The sequence below is a fragment of the Esox lucius genome, chromosome 20 (assembly GCF_011004845.1).
Source record: "Esox lucius isolate fEsoLuc1 chromosome 20, fEsoLuc1.pri, whole genome shotgun sequence".
Taxonomy (NCBI): domain Eukaryota; kingdom Metazoa; phylum Chordata; class Actinopteri; order Esociformes; family Esocidae; genus Esox; species Esox lucius.
In genome coordinates, this window is record NC_047588.1 from 22,082,806 (window position 1) to 22,110,710 (window position 27,905).

Sequence of the window (27,905 nt, forward strand, 5' to 3'; positions counted from 1 at the left end):
TTTTTTTTTTTTTTTTTTTGAGTCTGCAAAAGTCAGACATTGATCTTGCGGACACCCTCTGCCATGTTACCCTTTGTGTTAAAGGATGCTTTCACTGGAAAAATCTAAAACTGCTTTTTTTTCAAAACAATTTATTGGACACATTGATTTGTAATGTTTTTATGCAAATCTTTGACTGACATTAAGAATCAGAGAAAGACATGGAGAAAGGCATTGAACACTATTTTCCGTTAGGGAGTTGGTGTCTTACCAACCTCATGTATTTCACAAATGTGTGAAGCTAAAGGATGCATGGTTCCCTGAGAGATCGTAGAATCATGTCATTGCATCAAAACCTTTCTCCAAACTCCAAAACCAGGCATGCAATGTATACAGTATTCTCAGTGGTAAGAATCACCCCACTTGAGCTCTACAATAGCAACCTGCAGTGCACTGAGAGACTTTGTTCCAGCAATGACTTTTGCTGTTGGAGAATTACTGAGTTGCATGGTTATTCCAACAAGCTATATCAAAACAAATGCACTAACTGTAAGTTGCTCTACAGAAGAGCATCTGCAAAATAACAAATGTGAATCTGCCAATGCTGAAGAAAGGTATGCTTTGTCATCCAACGCATGGGCCACAGGGTGCAAAACAGTGGCAACAGAAGTAGCATGAGCAAAGCCAAAACATCTACCTGACAAAATCTCTGTATGAGGATGTCTCATATATCAACAGTTTGGAAATTCATTATTTCTTCAATAGAAAATGTAATGCTCAAAAAAGATTACATCCCATGTTGTTGGGATACAGTATGTACGACATGGTAGTTATCTTCCATTAACAACCCCAGATATCTCTATAGCCAGAGTAAAAGGGTGTGCAAGGACAGGACTGTTTACAGCTCTGACACAGAAAGACAGACAGTAAGCTGACTTCATTGACCTGAGGGTTTAGTGCTGCTGAGTAACTGACCACTCGTCTTGTGTTTGTGTCTGTGCCATTTACAAGTGCAGGAGAACAGCGAACACATCCTTGGAGACCAGAGAGACTGACTATTCATCAGTGTTTGTGTTGCAAATAAATTGTGTTCCTGCTTTCCTTCCAGCCTCAAAGAGCGTCTGTGTGTCTCTGGCATCGTTGTTATCCACAGGAATCATGTTCATCGGTTCAGTTGACAGATCATGAAATACAGTGTTCCAGAAAACACATTGACCTGTGAACTAACAACTCTCTTTTCTCTCTCAAACACACACACAGACACACACAGACACACACAAGCTGTGAGGTTGAGAAGTCAGGTCCGACACTCCATAATCAGCCCTGGAATGCATGAATCTCCTCCTCACTGAAGCCCTGCTGTCTCACCAACCTGAGAGGTAGAGAGACGGAGTGGGATAGTTAGACAAAGACAATGAGAGGCTCAAAGGCCTCTTTAACAACGTTCAAAGAGGTAAATCCATTTAAATTATGTTTTGACATATGATTTGACCAAAAATGTATAACATGTTTGCACATGGAATAAGTGTTCAGAAAGCAAAAACAATGTAGGATTTCATACATTTTCAGGAAAACAGGCTCAGCTGTCTTTTTTATTTTATTTATTTAGGAGACATTCTAATTCTAAATTAATTAATACAGAAATGCTGATTCGATCTAAAATATTTTTTCCAAATCCATACATTAGCTAAATACGTTATTGATAATATTTTTTATAAAACAGGTTCTGAGATATCTGATTGTCTTAAATTGGATTTTAAATGTTTGACAATTCTCAGTGAGCCACACTGTCAGAAGTAAACGAACCAGAGTGAAGGAGTATGTGATGTAAAGATTCTAAGTCACAACACTGTTTTGAACATTCCATTGTGGCTGATGTCCAAATGAGAGTGAAAACATTTGTCAGAAGCATAACTATCCCTTCAGCACTCCTGAGTAAAAGGCATATGACATGCCGTTTGGAGTTTGTCTCATAGGTAAAGGAAAAATATTATTTGGTCTGATGAAACCAAAATCAAACTATTTGGCCTGAATGCTCATCATCTTGGGGAAAAAAGGAATGCTCATCATCTGGCTAATACCAGCCCTGCTGTGAAGCATTGTGGTGGGAGCATCATGGTATGGGTATGCTTCTCAGCTGCATGGACTGAGACTGGCCAGGACTGAGTGGATTAATGGAGAAAAATACAGAGAAGTTGTTGAAGAAAACCCACTCCAGAACATATAGGACCTCAGACTAGGGCAAAGCTGAATCTTTCAGCACAACAACAACCTGAAGCACACAGACGCTGGAGTGACTTCGAAAGACGAATCTATGCTGGAGTGTCTTTGAATGTCCTTGAGTGGCCCTGCCAGAACACAGACTTGAACACTTTTGAACATCTGTGGTTCAAGTTCACCGATGCTCCCCTTCAAATGTGACAAAGCTTGATTGGATTTACAAGGAAGAATGGTACAAGGTGGCCAAATCAAATAACTAAGACTCATAGCTGTGATTACTGCCTGACGCGCTTGTACTAAGTGTTGAATAATGGGTCTGAATACCCATTCTTTTGATGAAATTGGTAGAAATTGGTCTACATTTTGGGGCATTTTGTGTAGATTGATTGGGGCATTTTGCACATCTTGAAAAAATATGTCACCAAGTGTCCACAACTCCAGTTAGACACTACCTCCATTCCAACAAACTATTTGAAAGTCTTGCAGAAGAAAGCCTCTCCTCTCATGAATGTTAGCACTCAGACTTTGCTAAACATCATAGGTACTTTCACTGGAACTGGCTACTATGGTCAGATGAGACAAAAACAGTGCTTCTATTTTCATTTCATTTGAGGCAGGACATAACTTGTTTAAAAGAATCCTAGCCAAAAGCTGACTGTTGAAATGGTTGGGAAATTAAATAGCTTAACACTTCCTCATATGCCACTGAAACCATGTCAGATATCTTTCATATTGGTTTTCAAAGAAAGTTATTTCATTGAGCAGCCAACTGCACAATCCAGGTCATCTTATAAACCCACTGCAAGTTGTTGCATATTCTTATATTTATAACATACACAGGTATTTGAATGTAAAACTTTGAAGCAACTATGTTTACCACTAACTTCATGAAACATTTGTGTATAGCGGTACCTTGCTGAGGTTACAATGTGAATGAATATTAAAATTTTTACTGAAAATCCTCACTGATTGTAAATGTTTTTGATGGCCATTGATTGTACAAATGCCTCCCCAGAATGGAATGCCTAATGACAGTAATTAGCAATGGTTATAAAACAGGTCAACTATGAGAACCTTTATCTCTTGATTGTGGCATTCAGGTCCAAAAAGTCACTTTCAGAACACTTCTACAATGGGCAAATGTGTGTTGGAGGTTTCTCTTGAAATTAAACTCAAATGTGAACTTCCCTGCAGTGCATAAACTGAAATGGTTTTAATAGATACATTTTCTCATAAAAACATACTTGCTTATCAATAAGGGTTTGATATTTATACACAGATTCTGGAGCATGTAGAGGGTTCTGGAGTTTCACTCACCCCACAGTCAGCTCGGTGAAGGCTGAGGGGCCACACACACAGACAAGGACCTTTGACCCTTCAGGCTTAACCAAGAAGTCAGTCAACATGGAGGCCCCAATCCGCCCCTTCCTGCCTGTCCACCTATCACAAGGCTCTGAAAGAACATACTCCACCTGCAACCTGCAACCAAATAGTAGAGAAGACTGAATACAAAATATATTTTTGTACGAACCAAAAATGTATCTTCTGCCTTAATTCAAAGCAGAAATTCTTAGTAGCAGCCACAGGACAACATACATAAAAATGATGTTTCACAGGCATTCTGTTACATGTAACAGCTAAAACAAGAAAGAAATTGTGAGGCATTAAGTTACTAATTAAAATTATCTGACCAGATTACAGAAAAACTACATAAAAACTTCTTAGATAACGTAAATTCAGAAACAACATGCACATGGAAGTATGACACGTTGTGTATTTGACCAAATGTTATTATATACAATGGATATAAAAAGTATACACCCCTGTGTAGAATGAGACAAAAATAAATAACTTTTTCCCACTTTAATGTGACCTATAACATGAACAATTCAATTGAAAAACAGGGGGAAAAATAAAAAACTCACAATATCCTGGTTGCATAAGTGTGCACACCCTTAAACAAATACTTTGTTGAAGCACCTTTTGATTTTATTACAGCACTCAGTAGGAGTCTATTAGTATGGCACATCATGACGTGGCAATATTTGCCCACTCTTCTTTGCAAAAGCCCACTCTTCTTTGCAAATCAGATTGCGAGGAGATCTCCTGTGCACAGCCTTCTTCAGATCACTCCACAGATGTTCAATTGGATTCAGGTCTGGGCTCCGGCTGGGCCATTCCAAAACAATCTCCTTCTGATCAAGCCATGCTTTTGTGGATTTGGATGTGCGCTTTGGGTCATTGTCTTGCTGAAAGGTGAACCTCCTCTTCATCTTCAGCTTTCTAACGCCTGAAGGTATTGTGCCAAAATTGCCTGGTATTTGGATCTGTTCATAATTCCCTCCACCCTGACGAAAGGCCCCCGGTTCTAGCTGAAGAAAAAAAGCCCCAAAGCATGATGCAACCACCAACTTGCTTCACTGTGGGTATGGTGTTCTTTGGGTGATGAACAGTGTTGTTTTTGCGCCAAACATACCTTTTGGAATTATGGCCAACATTTTCAACCTTGGTTTCATCAGACCATAACACATTTTCCCACATGCTTTTGGGGGACTTGATGTTTGTTTTTGCAAACTTGGAGGCTTGGATGTTTTCTTTGTAAGAAATGGCTTCCGTCTTGCCACCCTACACCATAGCCCATTCATATGAAGAATATGGGAGATTGTTGTCACATGTAGCACACAGCCAGTACTTGCCAGAAATTCTGGCAGTTCCTTTAATGTTGCTGTAGGCCTCTTGGAAGCCTACCTGACCATTTTCTTCTTTTCTTTTCATCAATTTTGGAGGGACGTTCAGTTCTTGGTAAAAAGTACAAAATCAGCAGGGGATCAAATACTTTTTTCCCTCACTGTATGTGTGACACACATTGTGGAGATGGTACTCCATATGTCAGTGCAATCGGGCAGGCAGTCAGATCAGGGCCTGACACGGACTATCGCACATTGGTATATTCCAGGTTCAGAAACATTTTAGGAAATCCACGTTAGATCGTTGTGCTTACAGTTGCCAAACATATAAGCTAATAAGGGAAATATAAGTGACTAATTGACGGCGAAAATGAAGTTGACGTTTTTCACTAGTCGAATAAGTCAACTTAAACCAACTATCGTTTCAGGCCTAAAGATATTACATTTACAAAGTAACTTACCCGACCCTGATCACATGAAAATACTAAAACAGCACGGGAGCTCAACTTCAAAGCCTCAAAAAGTCCAGAGCCTGCTGATTTTCGGTTCCTTATCATTAAATGCAACCATCCAGACACATGAAGCAGATAAAAAGACTCAGGCAAGGGCTCAGTTACAAACAACTAGATAATGATGAGTGCCTTCAAAGGGTTAGTATTGCTACCCTCAATATGAATATACAGTGCACACATGCACACACACACACACACCAACACACACACCTCTTGTCTTTAGCAGCAAGACTGTCAAGTTCAGAGCGCCATAGGATGTCTCTTTCCTGTCGGTTAAAAAACATCAGCTTGGTTTTCCTAGAACACACAAAAACACACAGATTTAATGCTGTGAGAAGAACCTTCTACATGTCTTCTACAACCCGGTTTCCAAAAAAAGTTGGGACACCGTTTAAAATAGAAATAAAAACAATGCACTGATGTGCAAATCATTTAAACCCTATATTCAATATAAAATAGTACAAAGACAACATATCAAATGTTGAAACAGAGAATTTTGAATCTTTCTTGAAAAATATATGCCCACTGAATTTGACGCCACCAACATGTTTCAAAAACATTGTGACAGAGGCAACAAAAGACTGGAAAAGTTGTATACTGCACAAAAAAATAACTAAACCTGGTGGAATATCATACAACCAATTAGGTCAACTGGCAACAGGTGAGTAACATGATTGAGTATTAAAAGATAATTCCAGAGAGAGTGGGTCTGTCAGAAGTTAATTTGGGGATCTCATTATCTATGGTACATAATATCATTCAAAGATTCAGACAATCAGGAGAAATCTCTGTATGGAAATTGGATGGCCGTGTTCTTCGGGTCCTCAGGCTGCACTGCAATCAAAACAGACACGATTCTGCAGTGGAAATCACTGCGTGGGCTCAGGAACACTTCTGATAACCATTGTCTGTGAACACAGTACATCGCAGCATCCAGAAATGCAAGTTAAAACATGGCCACGCAAAGAGCAAAAAAGACCCCATATATAAACAAGATCCAGAACTGTCGCTGCCTCCTCTGGGCCGAGCTCATTTGAGATAGACTGAGGCGAAGTGGAAAACTGTCCTGTGGTCTGACAAATAAACATTTGAAATTATTTTTGGGAATCATGAACACTGCGTCCTCTGGACTAAAGAGGAAAGGGACCATCCAGCTTGTTATCAGTGCACAGTTCAAAAGCCAGCATCCGTGATGGTATGGGTGTGCATTTGTGCACACTGCATGGGTGACTTGCACATCTATAAAAGTACAATTAATGCTGAACGATATATACAGGTTATGGAGCCACATATGCTGCCATCCAGATTACGTTTTTTTAAGGGAAGGCCTTGCCAGTAAGAGTCCAGGTGCTAAACTGGCCAGCCTGCAGTCCAGACCTGCTCCCTATTGAAAACATTTGGCGCATCATAAAACGAAAAACACGACAAAGGAGACCCTGAACTGTTGAGCAGTTGAAATCCTATATCAAGCAAGATACTACAGCAATTGGTCTCCTTAGTTCCCAAACGCTTACAGAGTATTGTTAAAAGAAGAGGAGATGCAACACAGTGGTAAACATGCCCCTGTTCCAACTTCTTTGAAACATGTTACTGGCATCAAATTCAAAACGAGCATGTATTTTTCCAAAACAACAATACAATACAATGTGATCAGTTTCAATATTTGATATGCTGTCTTAGTACTATTTTCAAGTAAATATAGGGATACATTATTTGAACATCGTTGCATTCTGTTTTTATTTGCATATTATGCAACGTCCCAACTTCTTTGGAAACAGTGTTATATTTCAGAAGCATTGCCATTATTGCTGACGAATAACAGCAAAAACCGCCTGCCATGTAGTCCATAAAAGCAGGACCAAGCTTTCTATATTGTTTGTACAAATCCAATTTATATATACACATGCAGTATCCACAGAGTTACAGATTTTTCTGGGCAAGGTCATAGTGTTTCTAACCTGATTGAGTCCAGGCCCTGGAGTGCTAGCCGGATCACCCGAGCCATGGGCGTGAAACCTGTGCCGGCTGCAAATAGGTAGAGATGAGTTACCTCACGCAGGAGGCGGAAACTGAATGGACCACCTGGGCTGCTGACGGACAGGTGGTCACCTAAGCAACCAGGGAAGAGGAGAGCAGGAAAGCACTAAGCTGAGAAACCATACAAAACAAACGTTGATACTGATGGAAGAAAAATTACATTGAATATTAAAGAATGCATAGAGAACTATTTTCCACTTCATTATGCTTCAGTTTTGTTATTATGTCTTATCTAGATGTACTGTACATCAGTGAAAGTTGCACAGCTCTGTTGTAATGGAGATTGTTTTCTTGTTTATTAATTGACAGGAAACTAAACATCCTTTATCTCTCCCAAAGTTCCAGCATCACCAGACAAACATCTTTAATCTGTACCAATGTTCCACAGAAAGCAATCACACATACACACAAAGCTAATATAATTACTGAGTTATCTTTGGACGATGAGCCCGAGATAAGGGGAATAACATAACCTAAATCTGTGAGAGCTATGCTTCCTGTCCATATTTGTTTATATAATGTCCACACAAAGAAGGATGAGGTAATGGATTGAGAGATGGACAGATACCACTCATAAGATAACAGAATGCAGTATAAAAAACAAAAGGCATGAAATCAGATTAATTGGTAATAGAAAGAAAGGAAAGGCGGTGGATGTCCTGGCTCCCTGACTATAGGATCTAGAAACATAACAGTTTCCAGGTGGACTATTGTACCGAGGAGTTAGGTAGTGATAATGGAAGAAAATCTTATTCTATAAGGAAAGGGACTCCTTGCATGGGACTGGGCACACCACTCATATGAGAATACTAAATATTTAAGCCAAACAGAAGGGAAACTCACTATCTAGCCCAGACCTCACGTTACATTTCGAATTCAACCCAAAAAAAGCACCAAAATAATGAGGCTTATGACTGACCACCCGTTTGTTCATACAACCACTACAAAAATAACATATCAGTGTGGTCAGTCGGTTTAGTCAAATGTTGGAGTAACGTAAAATGTACATAGTAATAATGATTTTTTTGTCTAAATAAGTTAAAACTGGCCTAAAAAAGGTTATCTTATTAATCCAGGTTGGAAGAAAAACAATATTCCCACGTGTCTTTAGCATGTTGTTGTTGCCTACTCTGCCCCCTTATGAGGCATTAGTATTCCACAGTGGATGAAACCACCACAGATTGACATATGCTGCTGTAAATCTCAGACATAAGCAATGAAAAATAAGGGTCTAGGGTCTAGCGGACCAGCATGCACGCATTCACAAGGCAAGGTTGAAGTAGAAGGCCATTATAAAATCTCACACACACGAGCAAACTTAACCGCTTGATATTGGCATTTACTGGTGGCCTAAACTTACCAATGTTGAGTTTGTTTAGGTGTGGCGTCAACACTCCATCTGGGTAGACTTTGATCATTAGAAAGATGTCATCGGTCTCCAGTGTGGTGTCCTGCGTAGCTGGTACCAGTGTCTCCTCTACTGGTGTGTAGGGCTTCACTACCTCAGTGTCTACAGACGTGGCATAGCATTAGCAATATTTTACATTGGTTGCTATGGGATTCGTTATATCCCAGATGTAGTGTTAGCATTAGCATGGACAGAAACACTTTTTTTTTTGCTCTTCGGCTCCATATTCAAAAAGTTTCCATGGGATAAAAATAGAGACTGTCAGGTTTGATTTCAGAGTATTGAAATCCATAATGGATAAACCATTTGGAAATAACAGCACATTTTGTACACTGCCCACATATTTGAACAATTGTCTTTACTACAGTCTCTTAGACAGGTGTGTTTGTTTGTATATGTTTTATTATATTATGCATAAGAGAGCTGTCAATGTCTAGTCTTGATTGTAGGCTTTGCATTTGGAGTTGGTTCCTGGTGTCTTACAACACAAGGAGCAAAAAAATGTCTTTGAAAGTCAAGCTGGCTATCATGGTGCAGATATCAGAATCGATCAAAGACATATCATAAGAATTAGGCGTCACCATTTCTACCTCTTTAGTACATCAACAAGAAAGAAAAAAAGCAATGGTTAGATCAGTAATAGCAAATTTGACTGTAGAACAAGGGATAAGCAAAGAATGCTTAACATAATGAAAAAGAAAAATCTTTCTGACACATCAGGGTTATTCTCCAGGCGGTATTCGTTTGTGTGTCAGAAGACTGAAAGCTACAGAGGCTGGACTGCAAGGTGGAAAAACATTAGTTAACCTCCAAAACAAAATGGCCTAAAAAATATTTTAAAGAGAGGGCCCGGGGAGGTCAGGAAATGGTATGGTAAAAACAATAGACACTATCAGTATGTACCAGACTGATGGCAAGAGGAAAGCGTGAAAAAAAAGAACTGGGATACCAACTTATCAGCAAAATAAGCTGAAGTGGGTTGTGATTTGGGCATTTATGATTAACCCAGGAACTGGCTCTCTTTTTTTTACTGATGATGTAACTGCTGATGGCAGCAGCAGCATGAATTCTGAAGTGCTGAAAATTAGACTAAAAGAAAACCAATGACTTCAAAAAACTGGAACTGAAGATGGCTAAATTATAGGCCTGGCAGAGCATACGTAGGGACAACACACAGTATCTGTTGATTACTTTTGGTCCCCCAAAATGGCTATGTATAAAAACAGCAATACCTTTTTCATGGTTTCTGAATGCAAATATCCTCAAATTAAAATGGACAGTCTGTACTTTAATCATTGTAAGACATTTAATATCCAATGTCTGGAGTACAGAGCCAAAACAACAAAACCGGTCAACATCCAAAAAGGAATGCACTGCACTTTATTAACCAAGATTTAAATATGGATGGAAACATCTACTTTAGATAAATGGCAATGTTGTTATTACTTTACAAAGCCTGCCAAAAATAACTAGAAATGCTAAAATTAACAAAATTCAGTCGACTCCCCATAATCATAGTTAGCTAACAAGAATTATGCTGAATCTAGAGTGTTCCCGACAAGTAAAGGTCATAGTGATGAGAGAAACTGGTAAGAGAGAAACTGACTTTTGCCTTTTGACATTAGCAAGGGGGACACTTCACCTCACCTTTTATTTCACTTCTGGCTGAACAGTGCAGAAGAAACATTATGAAAACTGTCTCAAGCTAGCTGTCATACGGATGAGTCAGTGTCACATCATATTATGCTATCAATTGTTTCCTGTGATTGTAGCAGAAAACGAATTTATTTGAAATGTGTCTGTCTTTGACTGCACCTTTAAAAATCTCATTACACGCTTTATGTAATTGTCAGACTGTCTATCTATGAGCGCAACTCCCACTCAGGGAGAGCGGGGTTCAGCTAGCATGAGCGCAGCATCATTTAGCAATATTGCTCTCTCGTTAAGTGCACTGTTAATGCATCAGACAAGCTCAGTTCATTCACTCCTTTCTCTTAAAATATATAATATGGAAAAATAGAAACTTTGAAATGTCAACAAATCGATTGTTTGAGAGCACCAATATTTTATTTGTCCAGGACCACCCTAGACTTCAGAGAGTTCTAAACACATCCTCTCCCCACCCTCACCCCCATCATCCATTTTTTACTCGACAATCAATGAGATGATATGCCAGCTTAAGACATGTCCTTACCTTGGATGAGGATCTTGAGGTAGATGTGTTTTCCAACAGGCACATGCATGGCAGTACCACTTGGAAGCTGTAACCTGAATAACCAGGTGTCATGTGTGACTTCTGTCTTAGAAACCAACACACACTCCCTATAGAAGATATCTGCAGAGCAAGAGAGACAGTGAATAACTCATGTGATTTTAATGGCCAATAGCTTTTGAGACTGATTTGACGCAGATTAAGTTGAAGTCGGAGCTTTACATACACTTAGGTCAAAGTCTTAAAACACATTTTTCAATCACTCCACAGATATCATGTTAACATACAATAGTTTTGGCAAGTCTGTTAGGACATCTACTTTGCACATGACATACATAGTTTTTCCAACAGTTGTTTACAGACAGATTATTTAACTTATAATTTACTATATCACAATTCCAGTGGGTCAAGAAGTTTACATACATACTAAGTTGACAGAAGTGGTGTCGCGATATGCATTTGAATTAACACAATTTCGTAGCCTATCCACTAGTCCAAGATGTTTTGTATTTTTCCAAAAACTCCTCTAGGTGTTAAACCTTGTGGACCTTTTGTTTATCAGTTCATTTGGATGCCTTTTCACTATCTATGTAATTGTTCTTTTTGTACGCTTTCATTCATTTATTGTACAGTTATGGTTACAGACTCTCTCCACCTCCATATACTTTCCCTGAACAACAGCAAAGGACATTGTGAAGTTGCTGGAGGAAACAGACACAAAATGATCTACATCCACAGTAAAACTAAATCGAGATAACCACATTTCCACTGGTGCTTTACCCCGGTACCAGGGCTACACCAGTGATTTATGCTGATGTTGGCTCTAGACTTTCCTGTTTCGACTATACATTCAGTCCCAAGGACTTGAGGGGCTCAGATGGGGAGGGAAGAGTAAACTACCAACGCGATATGGCTTTCTGGTTGCAAAAAATAAAAGGCAACATTTTTCTGGTAGTAAAATAAACAATAACGCCATACTCAGTTTGTTTATAATATGGAGTCTCACCTCTCCATATTTCTGTTGAGTCAATGGGTTGTATTAAGAGTGACTTGAGGTCTAATAGTGATTTACAACAAAATACACTGAACAAAATTATAAACGCAACACTTTTCTTTTTGCCCCCATGAGGGAGCGTGCAATTGGCATGCTGACTGAAGGAATGTCCACCAGAGCTGTTGCCTGTGAATTGAATGTTCATTTCTTTACCATAAGCCGTCTCCAAAGGCGTTTCAGAGAATTTGGCAGTACATCCAACCAGCCTCACAACCACAGACCACGTGTAACCCCACCAGCCCAGGACCTCGACATCCAGCAACTTCACCTCCAAGATCGTCTGAGACCAGCCATCTGGACAGCTGCTGCAACAATTGGTTTGCATAACCTAATAATTTTGCACCAACTGTCAGAAACCGTCTCAGGGAAGCTCATCTGCATGCTCGTTGTCCTCATCGGGGTCTCGACCTGACTGCAGTTCGTCGTCGTAACTGACTTGAGTGGGCAAATGCTCATATTTGATGGCGTCTGGCACTTTGGAGAGGTGTTCTCTTCACGTATGAATCCCGGTTTTCACTGTACTGAGCAGATGGCAGCGTGTATGGCGTCGTGTGGGTAAGCTGTTTACTGATGTCAACGCTGTGGATCGAGTGGCCCATGGTGGCGGTGGGGTTATGGTATGGGCAGGCATGTGTGCGCAACGAACACAGGTGCATTTTATTGATGGCATTTTGAATGCACAGAGATACCGTGACGAGATCCTGAGGCCCATTGTTGTGCCATTCAACCACGACCATCACCTCATGTGGCAGCATGATAATGCACGGCCCCATGTGGCAAGGATCTGTACACAAATCCTGGAAGCTGAAAACATCCCAGTTCTTGCATGGCCAGCATACTCACCGGACATGTCACCCATTGAGCATGTTTGGGATGCTCTGGATCGGCGTATACGACAGTGTGTTCCAGGTCCTGCCAATATCCAGCAACTTTAGATGGTTTTGGTTTTTTATTAGGCATTTTTCGTTGTAGAAAATAGCCGTTACAGTGCTTCAATTCACATTCTTCATGTGTAAAAAAGGCACTAGATAATACAACTTAGTTAGGTGTTTTTTGTTATTGACATATACAGTCATGTGAAAAATTTGGTCACCCTATTAAAACGTGTGTTTTTAACATATTTAGACATGTGGATATTAAATATCAATTTTAACAATACTGGGAGATTCAAGTAGTTTAACTAAACAAGTAAAACTAAAGAAAATACTTTTTAAAACATTCTGTAAAATGTAATAAAATAAACATAAGTTAAAGGACACCTCCATATTTTGTCCCACTTAAAATGGCTCACAGGTGTATCACATCAGGTGCACATGATTAGAACATTGTTACTCAGCATTTTCAAGGAGGCTTGCCCTATTTAAACCTCAGACATTCAGTTTGGTGTGCTCCTGACTGTTGGTGTGAGAGTGAACACCATGGTGGGATCAAAAGACCTGTCTGAGGCCTTCAGAAAGAAGATTGTTGCAGGTTATGAGTCTGGTATGGGATTTAAAAAGCTCTCAAAAGAGTTTGAAATCAGCCATTCCACTGTCCGGAAAATATTGGAGGACATTCAAAACAACTGCCAACATGCCCAGGTCTGGCCGTCCAAGCAAATTCCCACCGAGAACAGACCGCAAGATGCTAAAAGAAGTCTCCAAAACCCCTAAAATGTAATCACAGGACCTACAGCAGGCTCTGGCGACTGTTGATGTGAAAGTGCATGCCTCTACAATCAGAAAGAGACTGCACAAGTTGAATCTTCACGGGATGTGTGCAAGGAGGAAACCTTTACTCTCCAAGAGAAACACTAAGGCCAGACTGAAGTTTGCCAGAGAGAACATAGACAAAGAACAGGACTTCTGGAATAAAGTTCTTTGAACAGATGAGTCTAAAATTGAATTATTTGGACACCAGAACAGACATGTTTGGCGCACACCAAATACAGTGTTCCAGGAAAAAGAACTCATACCAACTGTGAAGCATGGAGGTGGAAGTGTCATGGTTTGGGGATGCTTTGCTGCAGCAGGACCTGGCAAGTTCACCATCATAGAATCCATCATGAACAGTGTATCAGAGGGTGCTTGAGCAACATGTGAGACCATCTGTAAGAAAATTTAAACTGAAGCGGAACTGGACCCTGCAACATGACAATGACCCTAAACATACCAGTAAATCCACCAAGGACTGGCTGAAAACTAAGAAATGGAGAGTCCTGGAATGGCCCAGTCAAAGCCCAGATCTTAATCCCATTGAGATGCTGTGGAGTGACTTGAAACGGGCTGTACATGCAAGAAACCCCTCAAACATCACACAAGTTAAAGCATTCTGCATTGAGGAGTGGGGCAAACTTTCCTCAGACCGATTTCAGAGACTGGTAGAGGGTTACAAGAAGCGTATTAGGGGGTAGGGTGTCCTAACTTTTTCCTCAGTTAGAATATGCATTTATGTTGATGTCTTTTGTTTAATGAGTAAAACAATGTAATTTTTTGCTGTTTACCTGCAATTAGATCACTTTCTTTTCCAGAGATGAATAAAACAAGATTAGACATCGATATGTGAACATTTCTTAATGAATAACTGAATATTTAATGGGGTGTCCTAATTTTTTCACATGACTGTAGTCAACATTCGCAAAAACAAAAAGTAAGTACTATAACGTCATTCAAAATAATGATGCTGAAGGACATCATGAACACAACCAAACAAATATGTTCTAATATCATATAAAATGTATTTATTAGACTTAGAACATTGAAAAATTACCTGTCAAAAAGGCATCATTTGCATGAATGGTGGTGCACAAATGTATTGTAGTGTAAAACAGATATCAAAGAAGGATGAATTGTAGTAGTTTGTACACGTATTAGCTGGGTCTAAAATTGGGTCCAAGCTATTTTTTCCAATTCTAAGAGAAGGTCCAAATTCGCCCCTTTTGACATTCTCCTCCAATGTGTTTTGAAAAGGTGTTAAATTGTGAATAAGAAATCAAAGACCTATTTTCAATGCAGACTCATACCTCGATCTTTCCTCTTGAAAAGAGAATCATGGAATTCCATTGGTTCACCAAGCTCTGCCCACTTTTCTTTTACCAATTTATGTATGCTGACCTGAATCTTCCCCACAGCACAGGATGTCTGTACTGTAGCAGCATAGAAAGATAGGAAAGGGGGAAGGAAAGAGATAAAGGGAGAGTGAAAAAGCAAAGGAGGTTGTGGGTGAGTGTCAATAGTTCGTAAGCTTTCATTCACAAAAATAAACCAGAAGACAAATGTTCACCTTACCAGCAACTCTTTGCTCTACTTTTTGAGCTAGACCTGAAAAATAGAACATTAAGTCAGTTTTTGACCAGCAAATAATATATTCACATTCATTTATGGAACAGAAAAGTCCCAGTTGGCAGAGGATGAGAAAGGTGTTATAGAGAAAGAAAGCAAGAGATAAATGGTGAGAAAATGAGGTAAAACAGTAAATATTTCCTTCCATTAATAAACCAGTGAAAAACAATACAAAATAACGGTTCACATATCTTCTGGCAAGCTGAAACCAGGGCTTCCATTTGCAGGCTACAGTTTTCTGACGATTACAATTATTGGCTGCCAGCCAAATAGATGGGAAGAAAGATTTAACTATTCAGTTTCTAAAACTTCCAAAATACTTTCATAGTGCTCATAAGGGATTTCAGTCAGGTGTACCCTAACTGGGCAAAACTGTCAAAGAATGCCTTAATTATCCCAATTTACAGTGTGCCAGGGGAGAGGGCATTATCTCTCCAAACCAGAGTATAACACTGCCCCAAGATAGTGCTGTCAGGAGGACAACTTAATCAGGCAATGTGCATCGCAACCTGATCTTGGGAGTTGGGCAGTTTCGATTACCCAACACCCAACCCTGTGCAATTGAAAAGACATTTGCGCTGTGTAAAAACAATTATAAATAAAAGCAGTTGTTTCCAATTGTGCACATTTCATAACACTAGCGGCATTAAATATCCTCTCGCAAAACATTAGGGGTTAACCAAAAAATATCTAGGGCTTGGATCCACTAGGTGTATTGAGGACACTAGGTAAAGTGGACAGTAAAATTAAGTGAGGCTGCTACTGACGTAGATGTAGCATGTAGGACATTTTTCCCAAATGAACTTCCACTCGTAGAACATCATCCTGCAGGTCCACTGTGCTACAGCCAGAATTGGGGAGCTAGAAAAGAGAGAAGGAAGATAAGAACAGAGAGAATAGGAAAGAGGATTTAAAAAATTGCATTATAGCTCACATTTCAATACAATTTTATTTTCAAAACTGCTGTTTACCTTCCGTTTGGTGTAAACCACAATATTGACAGTGACATCGGTTTGAAACCAGTCATAGCTAAAAACAAAAAGGAAAATATTTTTTGTGATATGTTCATTAATATAAAAACAATAACCTTGTCAAATGTTACATTTTAGTAATTTATCACACGCTTTTATCCAGAGCAATATCCAGTTGGTATCTAGGCTGGTATATAATAGGTAGGTGGGACCACCACACAACAGTAATAATAAGTACAATCAACAAAGTATATATCAGCAGTCAATGCTCAAAATGAAGAATTGTGCACTGTATTTTGAAAAAGGCAATGTTGAGGATGGCTGTACCTGGGCCGGACGTCTTTGGGCGGTACTAGTGGCAGGGTAGCTAAGGGTGGCAGTGATGAGGAAAGATTAAGAGATGCTGGGGGGAGCAATGATGTGGGGGGAGGGGGGGCTACTCCTGAGAAGAGAAAGACAGGAGAAACAACTATGGTTTCCGCCAAATTAGAACATTCACACGGAAATTCTGTACGAGACCACACAGAACAATTTATAGGAATCAGCTGTTTATTTTGGCAGTATTCTTCCTATGTGTGTAAATTACCATTCAGTTGAGTGATGTTTTCCTTTTTTGCCGACTGAGCTGTAGAGAGAAATAAAATATTCTCAAAACCCTCATGTATGAGTAAAAATCGATTCGCTCTTATCGAAAATGCAGGTTTTGTTTATGCGAAGACTACATTTTAAAGACAAATCATATCAGACCTTTTAACCTTTAATAAGATATTGTAACCAACAATTGTGAAAAACAAATGGATAATTTAGGGGCCCTAAGCAAAATTTGATTTCGGCCCTAAGTGACTGCTTATGTCGCTTATGCCTGGAGCCGGCCTTGATTCCAATGAATGTCGGTGACTATTTTTAGATTGTGGTTCTATCGCCAGGAAAAGACCTTGACGGGTCATTCTGGAAAGAGGGAAATGCACTTGATGCAGGAGCAGAATAAAGTAGACGTGTCCATGAAATGAAAGTAGAAACCACATTCTACTTCACATCTGTAATCAGACAGTGACCTAGTGTCAACCCTTGTCACGGTTGGGGAACAAAAGAGACTTCTGGGAGAAACAATAAATTAAAAGTATACCAATAGACAATAGGGATGATACACATACAAATCATGACCATCTGTCACAATTCTGAATACTTTTTCACATTTTTTGCAACGGAAGTGGGTCCTCTAATTACAGATACCTGCAAGCATGGCGGACGCAGCATAGACCAGCCCTACCTTCACTGAAAGCATGCGTGTGGGTGCATTTGATTGTCATGAAAATCAAGGCACAAACGTGCTTGATTAGAACCAATGCAACCATTGCCACTCTAAGTTAAAGTATTGCGGTAATACTATTAACATGAGGGCTCACCCAGCACGCTGTCACCCAGAGGTGAACGGAAAACAATATAAATTAATTGACTACAATCAGCGAACTCTGCAACGCGTTTTTAAACTTCCACAGAACTTGGAGCAGGCTAGGAAAACAGCCAAGCAGTGCTAACCTGTGGGTGCATGAGCTTGTTCATGCATTTCTTATTAGACTAATTAGCCAACAATATTTGATCGATGTGTCGACCCTTCACAATAACTTTAAAACTCATTGTAAGAGCTCTTCTGTCATGTTGTGCGCATCACGTATTGTGGAGATCCCACAGATTAACTACCATGCTATTTTGGCTTGCACAAATTATATTCTATTATTTGTCTTCTCTTCTCACTCTCACTAGCGTTATTGTGCTCTGTAGGAAACAGTTAACAATAACTATTTCAATGTTGCGAAGAAACATGGCTTGTGTTTTGACCCAATTGAGACAATGTTTCAAACTCCAAGCCCCTTGTAATATTTGAATACAATGCTACAAATTCACAGGAAAAGTTTATATTACAAAACAAAAAGACATTAGCTTGCATGTCATCAAATAGCATGTCTGAAATTATCAGAAAAAATATTGTTACTTTCAGTTGGTTGGTTATTAACGTAGAGTGGACCCCTATTGTTGGCCACTGACCCCATTTATCAGATGCCTAACCACCTCTGTAGCACTCCCTCATCAAGCCATTATGATAGAGTGGACAGAATAAATACAGCAAGATCTTTGATGAAAATCTGATTCAGAGCGCCCAGGACCTCAGACGGGGGAGAAGATTCATCTTGCACCCCTACAATGACCCAAAACACAGCAAAAACAAAACTGGAGTGCCTTTAGGACACTGTGAATGTTCTTGTCCTTGAATCTGAAAGAGCTTGAGAGGATCTTACATCAAAGTACTTAATAAAGGGTCTGAATCCTCACATACATGAGATATTTCAATTCCTCATATTCAATGAATTGGCGCAAATATATAAGAACTTTTTCGCTCTATGGTGTGTTGATGGCAAAACAAATACTGTAATCAAATACAATTGTAGTTGATAACAGAACTAAATACGGTGAAAGTGAAGGGGTCTGAATAACTAGTACTTTAGTGTGACCATGTACTGAGACAGAGGGTGTTGTGTTACTGTACCTTTCATAACTGTGGTGGCTTTCACAGCCATCCTTCCTACCAGACACTCCTTAAGCATTGACTCATAATTCACCCACCTGTGGACCTGATCATATGGGGAAAACAGGGACAAAAGCAGACAGAGATAAAGAGATTAAGAGCACTTACACAAGGGTTAAGACCACCATGAATTACACAATGTGCTTTCATGTTCTGCATTTAGATGTTTTGACATAAGACCTGGTCAAAAAGTTTGGTCCCGTCTATCCCAGCGGCCTTCATCAGTTCCTCCTCTCCTCCAGGATGGTAATCCATGTAGGGGCTTACATTGTAAACCATGCCTAAGACACACACACGAAAGGCCTACACATTAGAACTAACTCCTGTATAAAGTTGACAGCATTGGAGACATAATGGCAAAAAGCCCAAATGCTCTATAATAAATCTTTATTTTCTATTCTCAGAACTCTGGAAATGTGTTTGCTTTGGCAAAAGTGGCAATCATCCATTCATGCCAATAAAGCACCTATTGAATTGAAATTATAGATTTGTCAACTTTGGGAAAAAATGCATGATCCCTCAGCAACATTATGAATGCTTAGCTAACAGGTGCTGCTCACTTGCTGTGAACAAATTCCAAGAGCACAACTAGCCCACCGTATTGGTGGTAATGTTCATTAATACAGAACTCAACCATACATTAGCAATGAACAATAACTCACTTAAAAAAAAGGAACTCCATGCCATGAGGTTTAACTAAATTGAGCTCTCTAAATAAGCAATGACACTTGTTTCAGATTGAATTATTCATATTGATCCCACATTCTCTCATATCCACTGGGATGTCCTCCCTCTAGTGCCATTTGGGGGCAGAGTCACTGGCTTATTACTCTTGTTCCCCCTTGCTGTCCTTGTGCAGTGGGGGTGAACTAAGTAGGCTATACTCTGCCCTCTTTCAGGGTGGTTGGTAAACCTTTTGGTCTGATACACGGCAAAGTGGGTGGAGTTCCTGTCGGTAGACCCTCTCCAGGTTACCTTCGGATTTGACCAGTGTCTCTCGACCCCCTTGTCTCAGCCCCTAGTTTCACACTGCTATATTATTGTGACGGAGGACTAGGGTCAGTCTGTTAAGTCTAAAGTCCAAAATGTTTATGTAGCTTAAGTAATGTGACCGGGGACAAGGGGTCAACCCAAAAAGTATGCTCAGGTATCCTTTTGAACGCTCCCTCTAAGTTTCGAAGAATACCCTATGATTTTAGGTCAAACAAGCCTGTTAAATGTTTTAGACATTCACACACCTACCTCAATTCAATAAAGCCTGCATGATGTAATCTTTCTTACTCAGTCCTTTGACAAGCAAACTCACTCCATGACTATTAAGGAGTCCATTTAATCTGAATTGCATACAAGGAAAAATAAGAGGAGAAAATGGGCTTGAAAATACAAAGTCCAAGAAAGTTGGCAAAAAAAGCAGAATTGGCATAGAGCCCTAGATAAATTGAATACAATGTTAGAACATTATTGGAACAAAAGCTAGCCAGCAAGAACAAAGATGGTAAAGTATGCATGTACAGAATGCAGGAGAGGAAGTAACAATGAGGAAATACTCAGCTTTGCTGAAGATCAGTTGGATGATTTTCAGAAAGATTTTAAAAAAATTACTTAACCAACATTAGCTAGCACAAAGGAAAGTATTTGTCGAAGCAGTGTGAAGAACACCATGAAACGAACAAGACAGAGGAGATTATTCAGACACAGACAGACCCAGTGTCTGCAGAGGAGGAAAATCCCTGGCTGTATCACAATGACTTGCTCTGCTTCAAGTAGAGTAGAGGCGACAGCGTTATGGTGCAATGCAAGCTTTGCCTACCCAGGATGACAGAGGTGGCTACCTAAAAAAAAATGCTGCCTCAAACTTGAGAAACCATGTAATGGTAAAATAACAGCTGGCCTAAAACAGGTATATTTTTTAATTACTATGGCTGGCTTAAGTGACGTGGGTAGGTAGCTCCTTCAAGGTTTCAGAGCAAATAACTTTACCAAAAGAAATGCTATCAGTGCCAAGAGCTAACTAACTACTGTAACTAGTCATTTCACACCACTACCTGAGCAGTTACTAAAGTCATTAGTTTTACCTGTTGAGATGGGAAATGTTTTTTATGACATTGAGAACATCTGCTGAGCTCTTAATGACTTAAGTACTATTTGAATTCACCACTTTTTACATTGAGTAGTTTTCTACCCCAATCGGTTTTACTTCTACTTAAGTACAATTTCAGTAAAGGTACTTGAGTAGGACATTTCATTGCTCTTTTCACTTTGGGCAGTATTTATGTATGTTTGTATCTACAGTACTTTGTGTGACACCTCTTATGCAGGTCCAGCAGTCTTCACGTGTGTTGTGTTTCTGCAACTCCTCCTCTGTGACATCTAAGACACGTCCTCTCAGCCCTGTCAGATCCCGGCCACTCTTGGCTACACGGATCCAGTCCATAAGACTGTGACCAGGCTTCAACACTACCTGGAAAAGCATTGAGAACAGTCTATATATAAAAACAGCACATAGCAAATTACAGTCTTACAAAATATGTGTTGGTAAGACAAGTCCTTTCCACCATTCAAAGGATATTTTTAAAACAAGAACGTTTTCACTGCAAAGGACACTCTAAAATAATTATCATCATGCCTGCCCTATTGAATACAAATTACTAATCAAAGTATGGGTCATAGCACAAAGCGTAAACATAAGACCCCAAATGTCTGGCTAACTGATGGTTCATCAACATGATATAGGCTAGCGTTCATCAGGTACTGGTACAGTACCTTGTTCCTGCTGGACTGACCAGCTGGAGCAACGCGCTGCTGAGAGCCGACTGCAGGGAATGACTGAGATGGGACGTTCAGCATCGCGACTCTTCGAAAGCAGCTCCAATTCCGTATGAATTCTGAGGAAGGGATAGTCTGTTACCACGTCAAGAAAGCTCCAACTCTTACGATCATGAAAAAAATATCTAAATATTCCGTTTTGTCGCAATCGAAATTTCCAGGAAGTGACACTGAGTGACACTGTTTAAGTAATTTAGCAAACGTTAGCTAGCTAACTTAGCTTGCTAGTTAGCAATCCGGTAGAGCAAATTCACAACAAAACGATGAAATATTTTCGTATCAGACATATGACTTGTCTGGTAGATATGCTAAAATTTAGTCTGAAGAAATAAGACGTCCACCACATTCTTCATATGGCAATATGTGAATGTGGCAACGACAATTATTCTGAAATCCCACTGCTATAAACTACATTTCTACGGTAGTTACAGATGATGTCGCAATATGATGACGAATAAAACACATCTTACAAAAAAGGATTAGCAACGAAGAGAGCGCCACCCAGTGTTAAAAAGCATCCCAGAAATTCTTCATAGACAAGCTATTTTCTACAGTGAAGTGGTTGACGTACTCATTTGCAAATAAATTAAGATTACATGATCAACATAAAAATTATGACTTGAAATCTCATGCACAATTAAAATGTGTTATTATCAAAACGTTGATCATAGGTTAACATCATAACATTGTTGCAGTTATGTTCCACTCCTGTAATCTCTGAAGCATAGGAAAATATTGCATAATTTGGTCTGCATAATTCTGTCATATTTATGAATACATGCATAGTGATGGCCATGCGAGGCTTTATTACCGCTCTTCTAGCAGCAAGATATTATGCTTGTAACACTAACTGAAAATGTATTTTTCAAATTAAAAGCCATCATTGAAATATATATGACAACATAGTTAGCAATCTAGTCTGTAAATTTTATATTTAATATCCGTTCCAATATTGTTTGTGTCTATTCTTTTTTGCGGACTAGATTGTTAACTATGCTGCCTTACAAATGTCAAAGATGGCTTTTATTGTGCTAAAGAAAATCTGAGTGCTGCCAGCATAATATTATGCTGCTAAAATAAGGCTAATGAAGCCTCGTTTGGCCATCACTATACATACAGACTCTATCCACAGCAGATTTCTACTCTAGATATCATTGGCTGCTTCCTCTTTACAGCTTGAAGTAAAATTGTGGAGGGGGTGTACAGGAGGTCCTACAACATCGAACATAAAGTGTGGGTCCCGTGTTTTATGACATGAAATAAAACATTGTCATACACACTTACGGTATCTGTGTTCTTAGTCATGTGAAATCGTTACATAATGGTTTAATTAACTGACTGATAAACTTGTATGAACTCACACATTCATGTAAGGCTTCTTACATTTTTTTTATTCACTTTGCCCACTGACAAAGAAATGATCAGTCTATAATTTTCATGGTAGGTTTATTTGAAAAGTGAGAGACAGAATAACAACAAAATTCCAGAAAAACGCATGTCAAAAATTGTATAAATTGATTAGCATTTTAATGAGTGAAATAAGTATTTGATCCCCTCTCAATCAGAAAGATTTCTGGCTCCAAAGTGTATTTTATACTGGTAACGAGGTGAGATTAGGAGCACACTCTTAAAGGGAGTGCTCCGAATCTCAGCTTGTTATCTGTATAAAAGACACCTGTCCACAGAAGAAATCAATCAATCAGATTCCAAACTCTCCACCATGGCCAAGACCAAAGAGCTGTCCATGGATTTCAAGGACAAGATTGTAGACCTTAACAAGGCTGGAATGGGCTACAAGACCATCGCCAATCAGCTTGGGGGGAAGATGACAACAGTTGATGCGATATTCGCAAATGGAAGAAACACAAAAGAACTGTCAGTTTCCCTCGGTCTAGGGCTCCATGCAAGATCTCACCTCGCGGAGTTGCAATGATCATGGGAACGGTGAGGAATCTGCCCAGAACTACACGGGAGGATCTTGTCAATGATCTTGGGACCATAGTCACCAAGAAAACAATTGGTAACACTACGCCGTGAAGGACCCAAATACTGCAGCGCCTGCAAGGTCCCCCTGCTCAGGAAAGCACATGTACAGGCCTGTCTGAAGTTTGCCAATGAACATCTGAATGATTCAGAGGAGAACTGGGTGAAAATGTTGTGGTCAGATGAGACAAAAATCTAACTCTTTGGCATCAACTCAACTCGCCATGTTTGGAGGAGAAGGAATGTTGCCTATGACCCCAAGAACACCATCCCCACTCTCAAACATGGAGGTGGAAACATTATGCTTTGGGAGTGTTTTTCTGCTAAGGGGACAGGACAACTTCACTGCATCAAAGGGACAATGGATGGGGCCATGTACCATCAAATCCTGGGTGAGAACCTCCTTCCCTCAACCAGGACATTGAAAATGGGTCATGGATGGGTATTTCAGCATGACAATGACCCAAAACACATGGCCAAGGCAACAATGGAGTGGCTCAAGAAGAAGCACATTAAAGTCCCGAAAATCTGTGGAGGGAGTGGGACAAAATCCCACCTGAGATAAATGCAAACCTGGTGGCCAAATACAAGAAATGTCTGACCTCTGTGATTGCCAACAAAGGTTTTGCCATCAAGTACTAAGTCGAATACTTATTTCACTCATTGAAATGTGTTTTTCTGTTTTTGTTGTTGTTTTTCTGTCTCTCACTGTTCAAATAAACCTACCATTACAATTATAGACTTTGTCAGTGGGCAAATGTACAAAATCAGCAGGGGATCAAATAATGTTTTCCCTCACTGTACAGGTGCTGGTCATACAATTAGAATATCATCCAAAAGTTGATTTATTTCAGTAATTCCATTCAAAAAGTGAAACTTGTATAATGTATATATTCATTCCACTGATATACTGATATATTTCAAGTGTTTATTTCTTTTAATTTTGATGATTATAACTGACAAATAATGAAACCCCCAAATTCAGTATCTCAGAAAATTAGAATATTGTGAAAAGGCTCAATATTGAAGACACCTGGTGCCACACTCTATTCAGCTAATTAACCCAAAACACCTGCAAAGGCCTTTAAATGGTCTCTCAGTCTATTTCTTTTGGCTACACAATCATGGGGAAGACTGCTGACTTGACAGCTGTCCAAAAGATGACCATTGACACCTTGCACAAGCAGGGCAAGACACAAAAGGTCATAGCTAAAGAGGCTGGCTGTTCACAGAGCTCTGTGTCCAAGCACATTAATAGAGAGGCGAAGGGAAGGAAAGGATGTGGTAGAAAAAAGTGTACAAGCAATTGGGATAACCGCACCTTGGAGAGGATTGTGAAACAAAACCCATTCAAAAATGTGGGGGAGATTCACAAAGAGTGGACTGCAGCTGGAGTCAGTGCTTCAAGAACCACCACGCACAGACATATGCAAGATATGGGTTTCAGCTGTCGCATTCCTTGTGTCAAGCCACTCTTGAAGACACAGCGTCAGAACTGTCTCGCCTGGGCTAAAGACAAAAAGGACTGGACTGCTGCTGAGTGGTCCACAGTTATGTTCTCTGATGAAAGTAAATTTAGCATTTTCCTTTGGAAATCAAGGTCCCAGAGTCTGGAGGTAGAGAGGAGGGGCACAGAATCCACGTTGCTTGAAGTCCAGTGTAAAGTTTCCTCAGTCAGTGATGGTTTGGGGTGCCATGTCATTTGCTGGTGTTGGTCCACTGTGTTTTCTGAGGTCCAAGGTCAATGCAGCCGTCAACCAGGAAGTTTTAGAGCACTTCACACTTCCTGCTGCTGACCAACTTTATGGAGATGCAGATTTCATTTTCCAACATGACTTGGCACCTGCACACAGTGCAAAGCTACCAGAACCTGGTTTAAGGACCATGGTATCCCTGTTCTTAATTGGCCAGCAAACTCGCCCAACCTTAACCCTATAAAAAATCTATGGGGTATTGTGAAGAGGAAGAGGAAGTGAAACACCAGACCCAACAATGCAGAAGAGCAGAAGGCCACTATCAGAGCAACCTGGGCTCTCATAACACCTGAGCAGTGCCACAGACTGATCAACTCCATGCCACGCCGCATTGCTGCAGTAATTTAGGCAAAAGGAGCCCCAACTAAGTGTTGAGTGCTGTACATGCTCATACTTTTCATGTTCATACTTTTCAGTTGGCCAACATTTCTAAAAATAATTTTTTGGTATTGGTCTTAAGTAATATTCTAATTTTCGGATATAGTGAATTTGGGATTTTCATTAGTTGTCAGTTATAATCATCACAATTAAAAGAAATAAACATTTGAAATATATCAATCTGTGTGTAATGAGTGAATATAATATACAAGGTTCACTTTTTGAATGGAATTACTGAAATAAATAAACTTTTTGATGATATTCTAATTTTATGACCAGCACCTGTATATTACAGCCAATAATAGGACCAGATTTTTTAAACAAATGCAGTTCACTTGTGTTTACACAGGGAACACACTAAGTCTTGATGACATCACTTTTAGATGTTGAAATACATATATATTTATAGACATAAACTTAGAAAATGCATTTAATCTTGCTGTCACCAATAGACACTAACGTACTGGAACAACTTTGGTAAGACCACAACTTGACCTTCTGACACAGATATATGGAGTAGTGGTTAGCTCACTTGCTTTAAAAGCTAAACATCTGGGGTTTGAGACACAGCCTGCCAAATGCAATTTTTTTTTAAATGTATTAAAAAATATATTAACCAAATGTAATGTACACTATATTTAGTATCAAATACATCTCCAATATATCTTTGATACATTTTATATGCATTTGGTAATATATTTCCAAATGTATTCTAAATGTATTAATTACCTTTCCTTAAATACATTAATTGGCCAATTTTTTAAATTTTTAAATGTATACCAAATATGTTTTTAAAAATATATTTAAATTGAACAATAGCAGTATTCTTTTCGTTTTTTCCGCTTGCAATGCAGCTTTTGTGGCTCGGAATACAGTTTAAAATCATGATTTTGGACGATACTAATATTGCTAATTCCAGGCAGTGACACAGGTGAAAAATGGCTTGTTGTAAAAAATAACTCCCTAGGCCTTTAAGAACAACTCAGAGTAAACGGAATTTCACCCAAATATGAATCTCGGTCAAACTATTCCTTTAGTAACTGCCACAAAATGCCACATTAATGATCCGTTTATAAAGCATGACACATGATTATTGATTCTACATAACACAGATATGTTGTGTTATGCATATTTAACCTAAACGTAACTGATAGCGGGACCGAAAGTTCTATGACAATCAAATTAGCAGTATGAAGTGAGTTAACAAATTGAGTTGGTATAAACTAAAACTTGTAACTCTTGATTGTTTCTGTTCTGAATTCAAATTTGAATAGCAATAAAGATGAAGATATTATACACTCAAAGTAGCTGGTCTCAAAAGTGACACTGTACAGGAATAGATGTTTGCATTTTTTCAATTTTGTCAATTTATTTGAAGATCTGAAGTAAAAATCTAAAGGGGGGACTCTTACATTGCAAGCCGCAAAATTATTAATGGAGATTGTCTAGCATACCTGGGAAACCAGAGAAAAAACTAGTCACGATCGAAAAATATTTCCCTCTTACTCCATTTTCCTCAATCTCGTCTTCGTCTGAATCTTCACTGGAATTATTAGACATCATATTTTAAAATGGGCCATTCGCCTATAGTTATTTTGTTAAAATTCAGAAATGTTAACATCAAAGTTCTAAATTAGCCAGGTATGTACCATAAGGTATATATATGAACAACAAGAGTCAGTGCAGGGATAGCCCTACATTCTCACATAATCTGATAAGCCAAGTCTCACTAAGAGGATTCCTAGGTAGAGATATCTTCATCTTCACATGGGATTTCAAAATAAAAGTGCTTTGGATTATAGGTAAAATGTGTGTCAGACATTGAATAACATATATCTAACACTCCATCTAAGATAAGAAATGATAAGAAACTGCTGCTAACTGACAACCTAATATATACATGTATTGTAGCCTATTGTCCATGTTGACTCTACTGTACTTTGAACGTCTTCTAAACTCACAGTTGTATAATGTATATAG

The 27,905-nt window shown here is 39.2% G+C and overlaps 1 protein-coding gene across 1 annotated transcript; it reads right to left on the minus strand.

The window, feature by feature from the left end:
• LOC105026027 (cytochrome b5 reductase 4) lies at nt 1–27,631 on the minus strand. The gene is made up of 17 exons (XM_010897182.5): nt 27,380–27,631; nt 21,748–21,869; nt 21,292–21,445; nt 19,165–19,265; nt 18,946–19,030; nt 16,987–17,025; nt 16,728–16,842; nt 16,401–16,458; nt 16,197–16,290; nt 15,376–15,408; nt 15,111–15,233; nt 11,038–11,178; nt 8,796–8,945; nt 7,357–7,507; nt 5,609–5,695; nt 3,517–3,678; nt 1–1,351 (listed from the first exon to the last, which is right to left on the minus strand). Exons 1-17 carry the CDS (start codon nt 27,486–27,488, stop codon nt 1,297–1,299), a joined length of 1,779 nt encoding a protein of 592 aa, XP_010895484.3. The 5' UTR covers nt 27,489–27,631; the 3' UTR covers nt 1–1,296.
• Nucleotides 27,632–27,905: the final 274 nt, after the last annotated feature.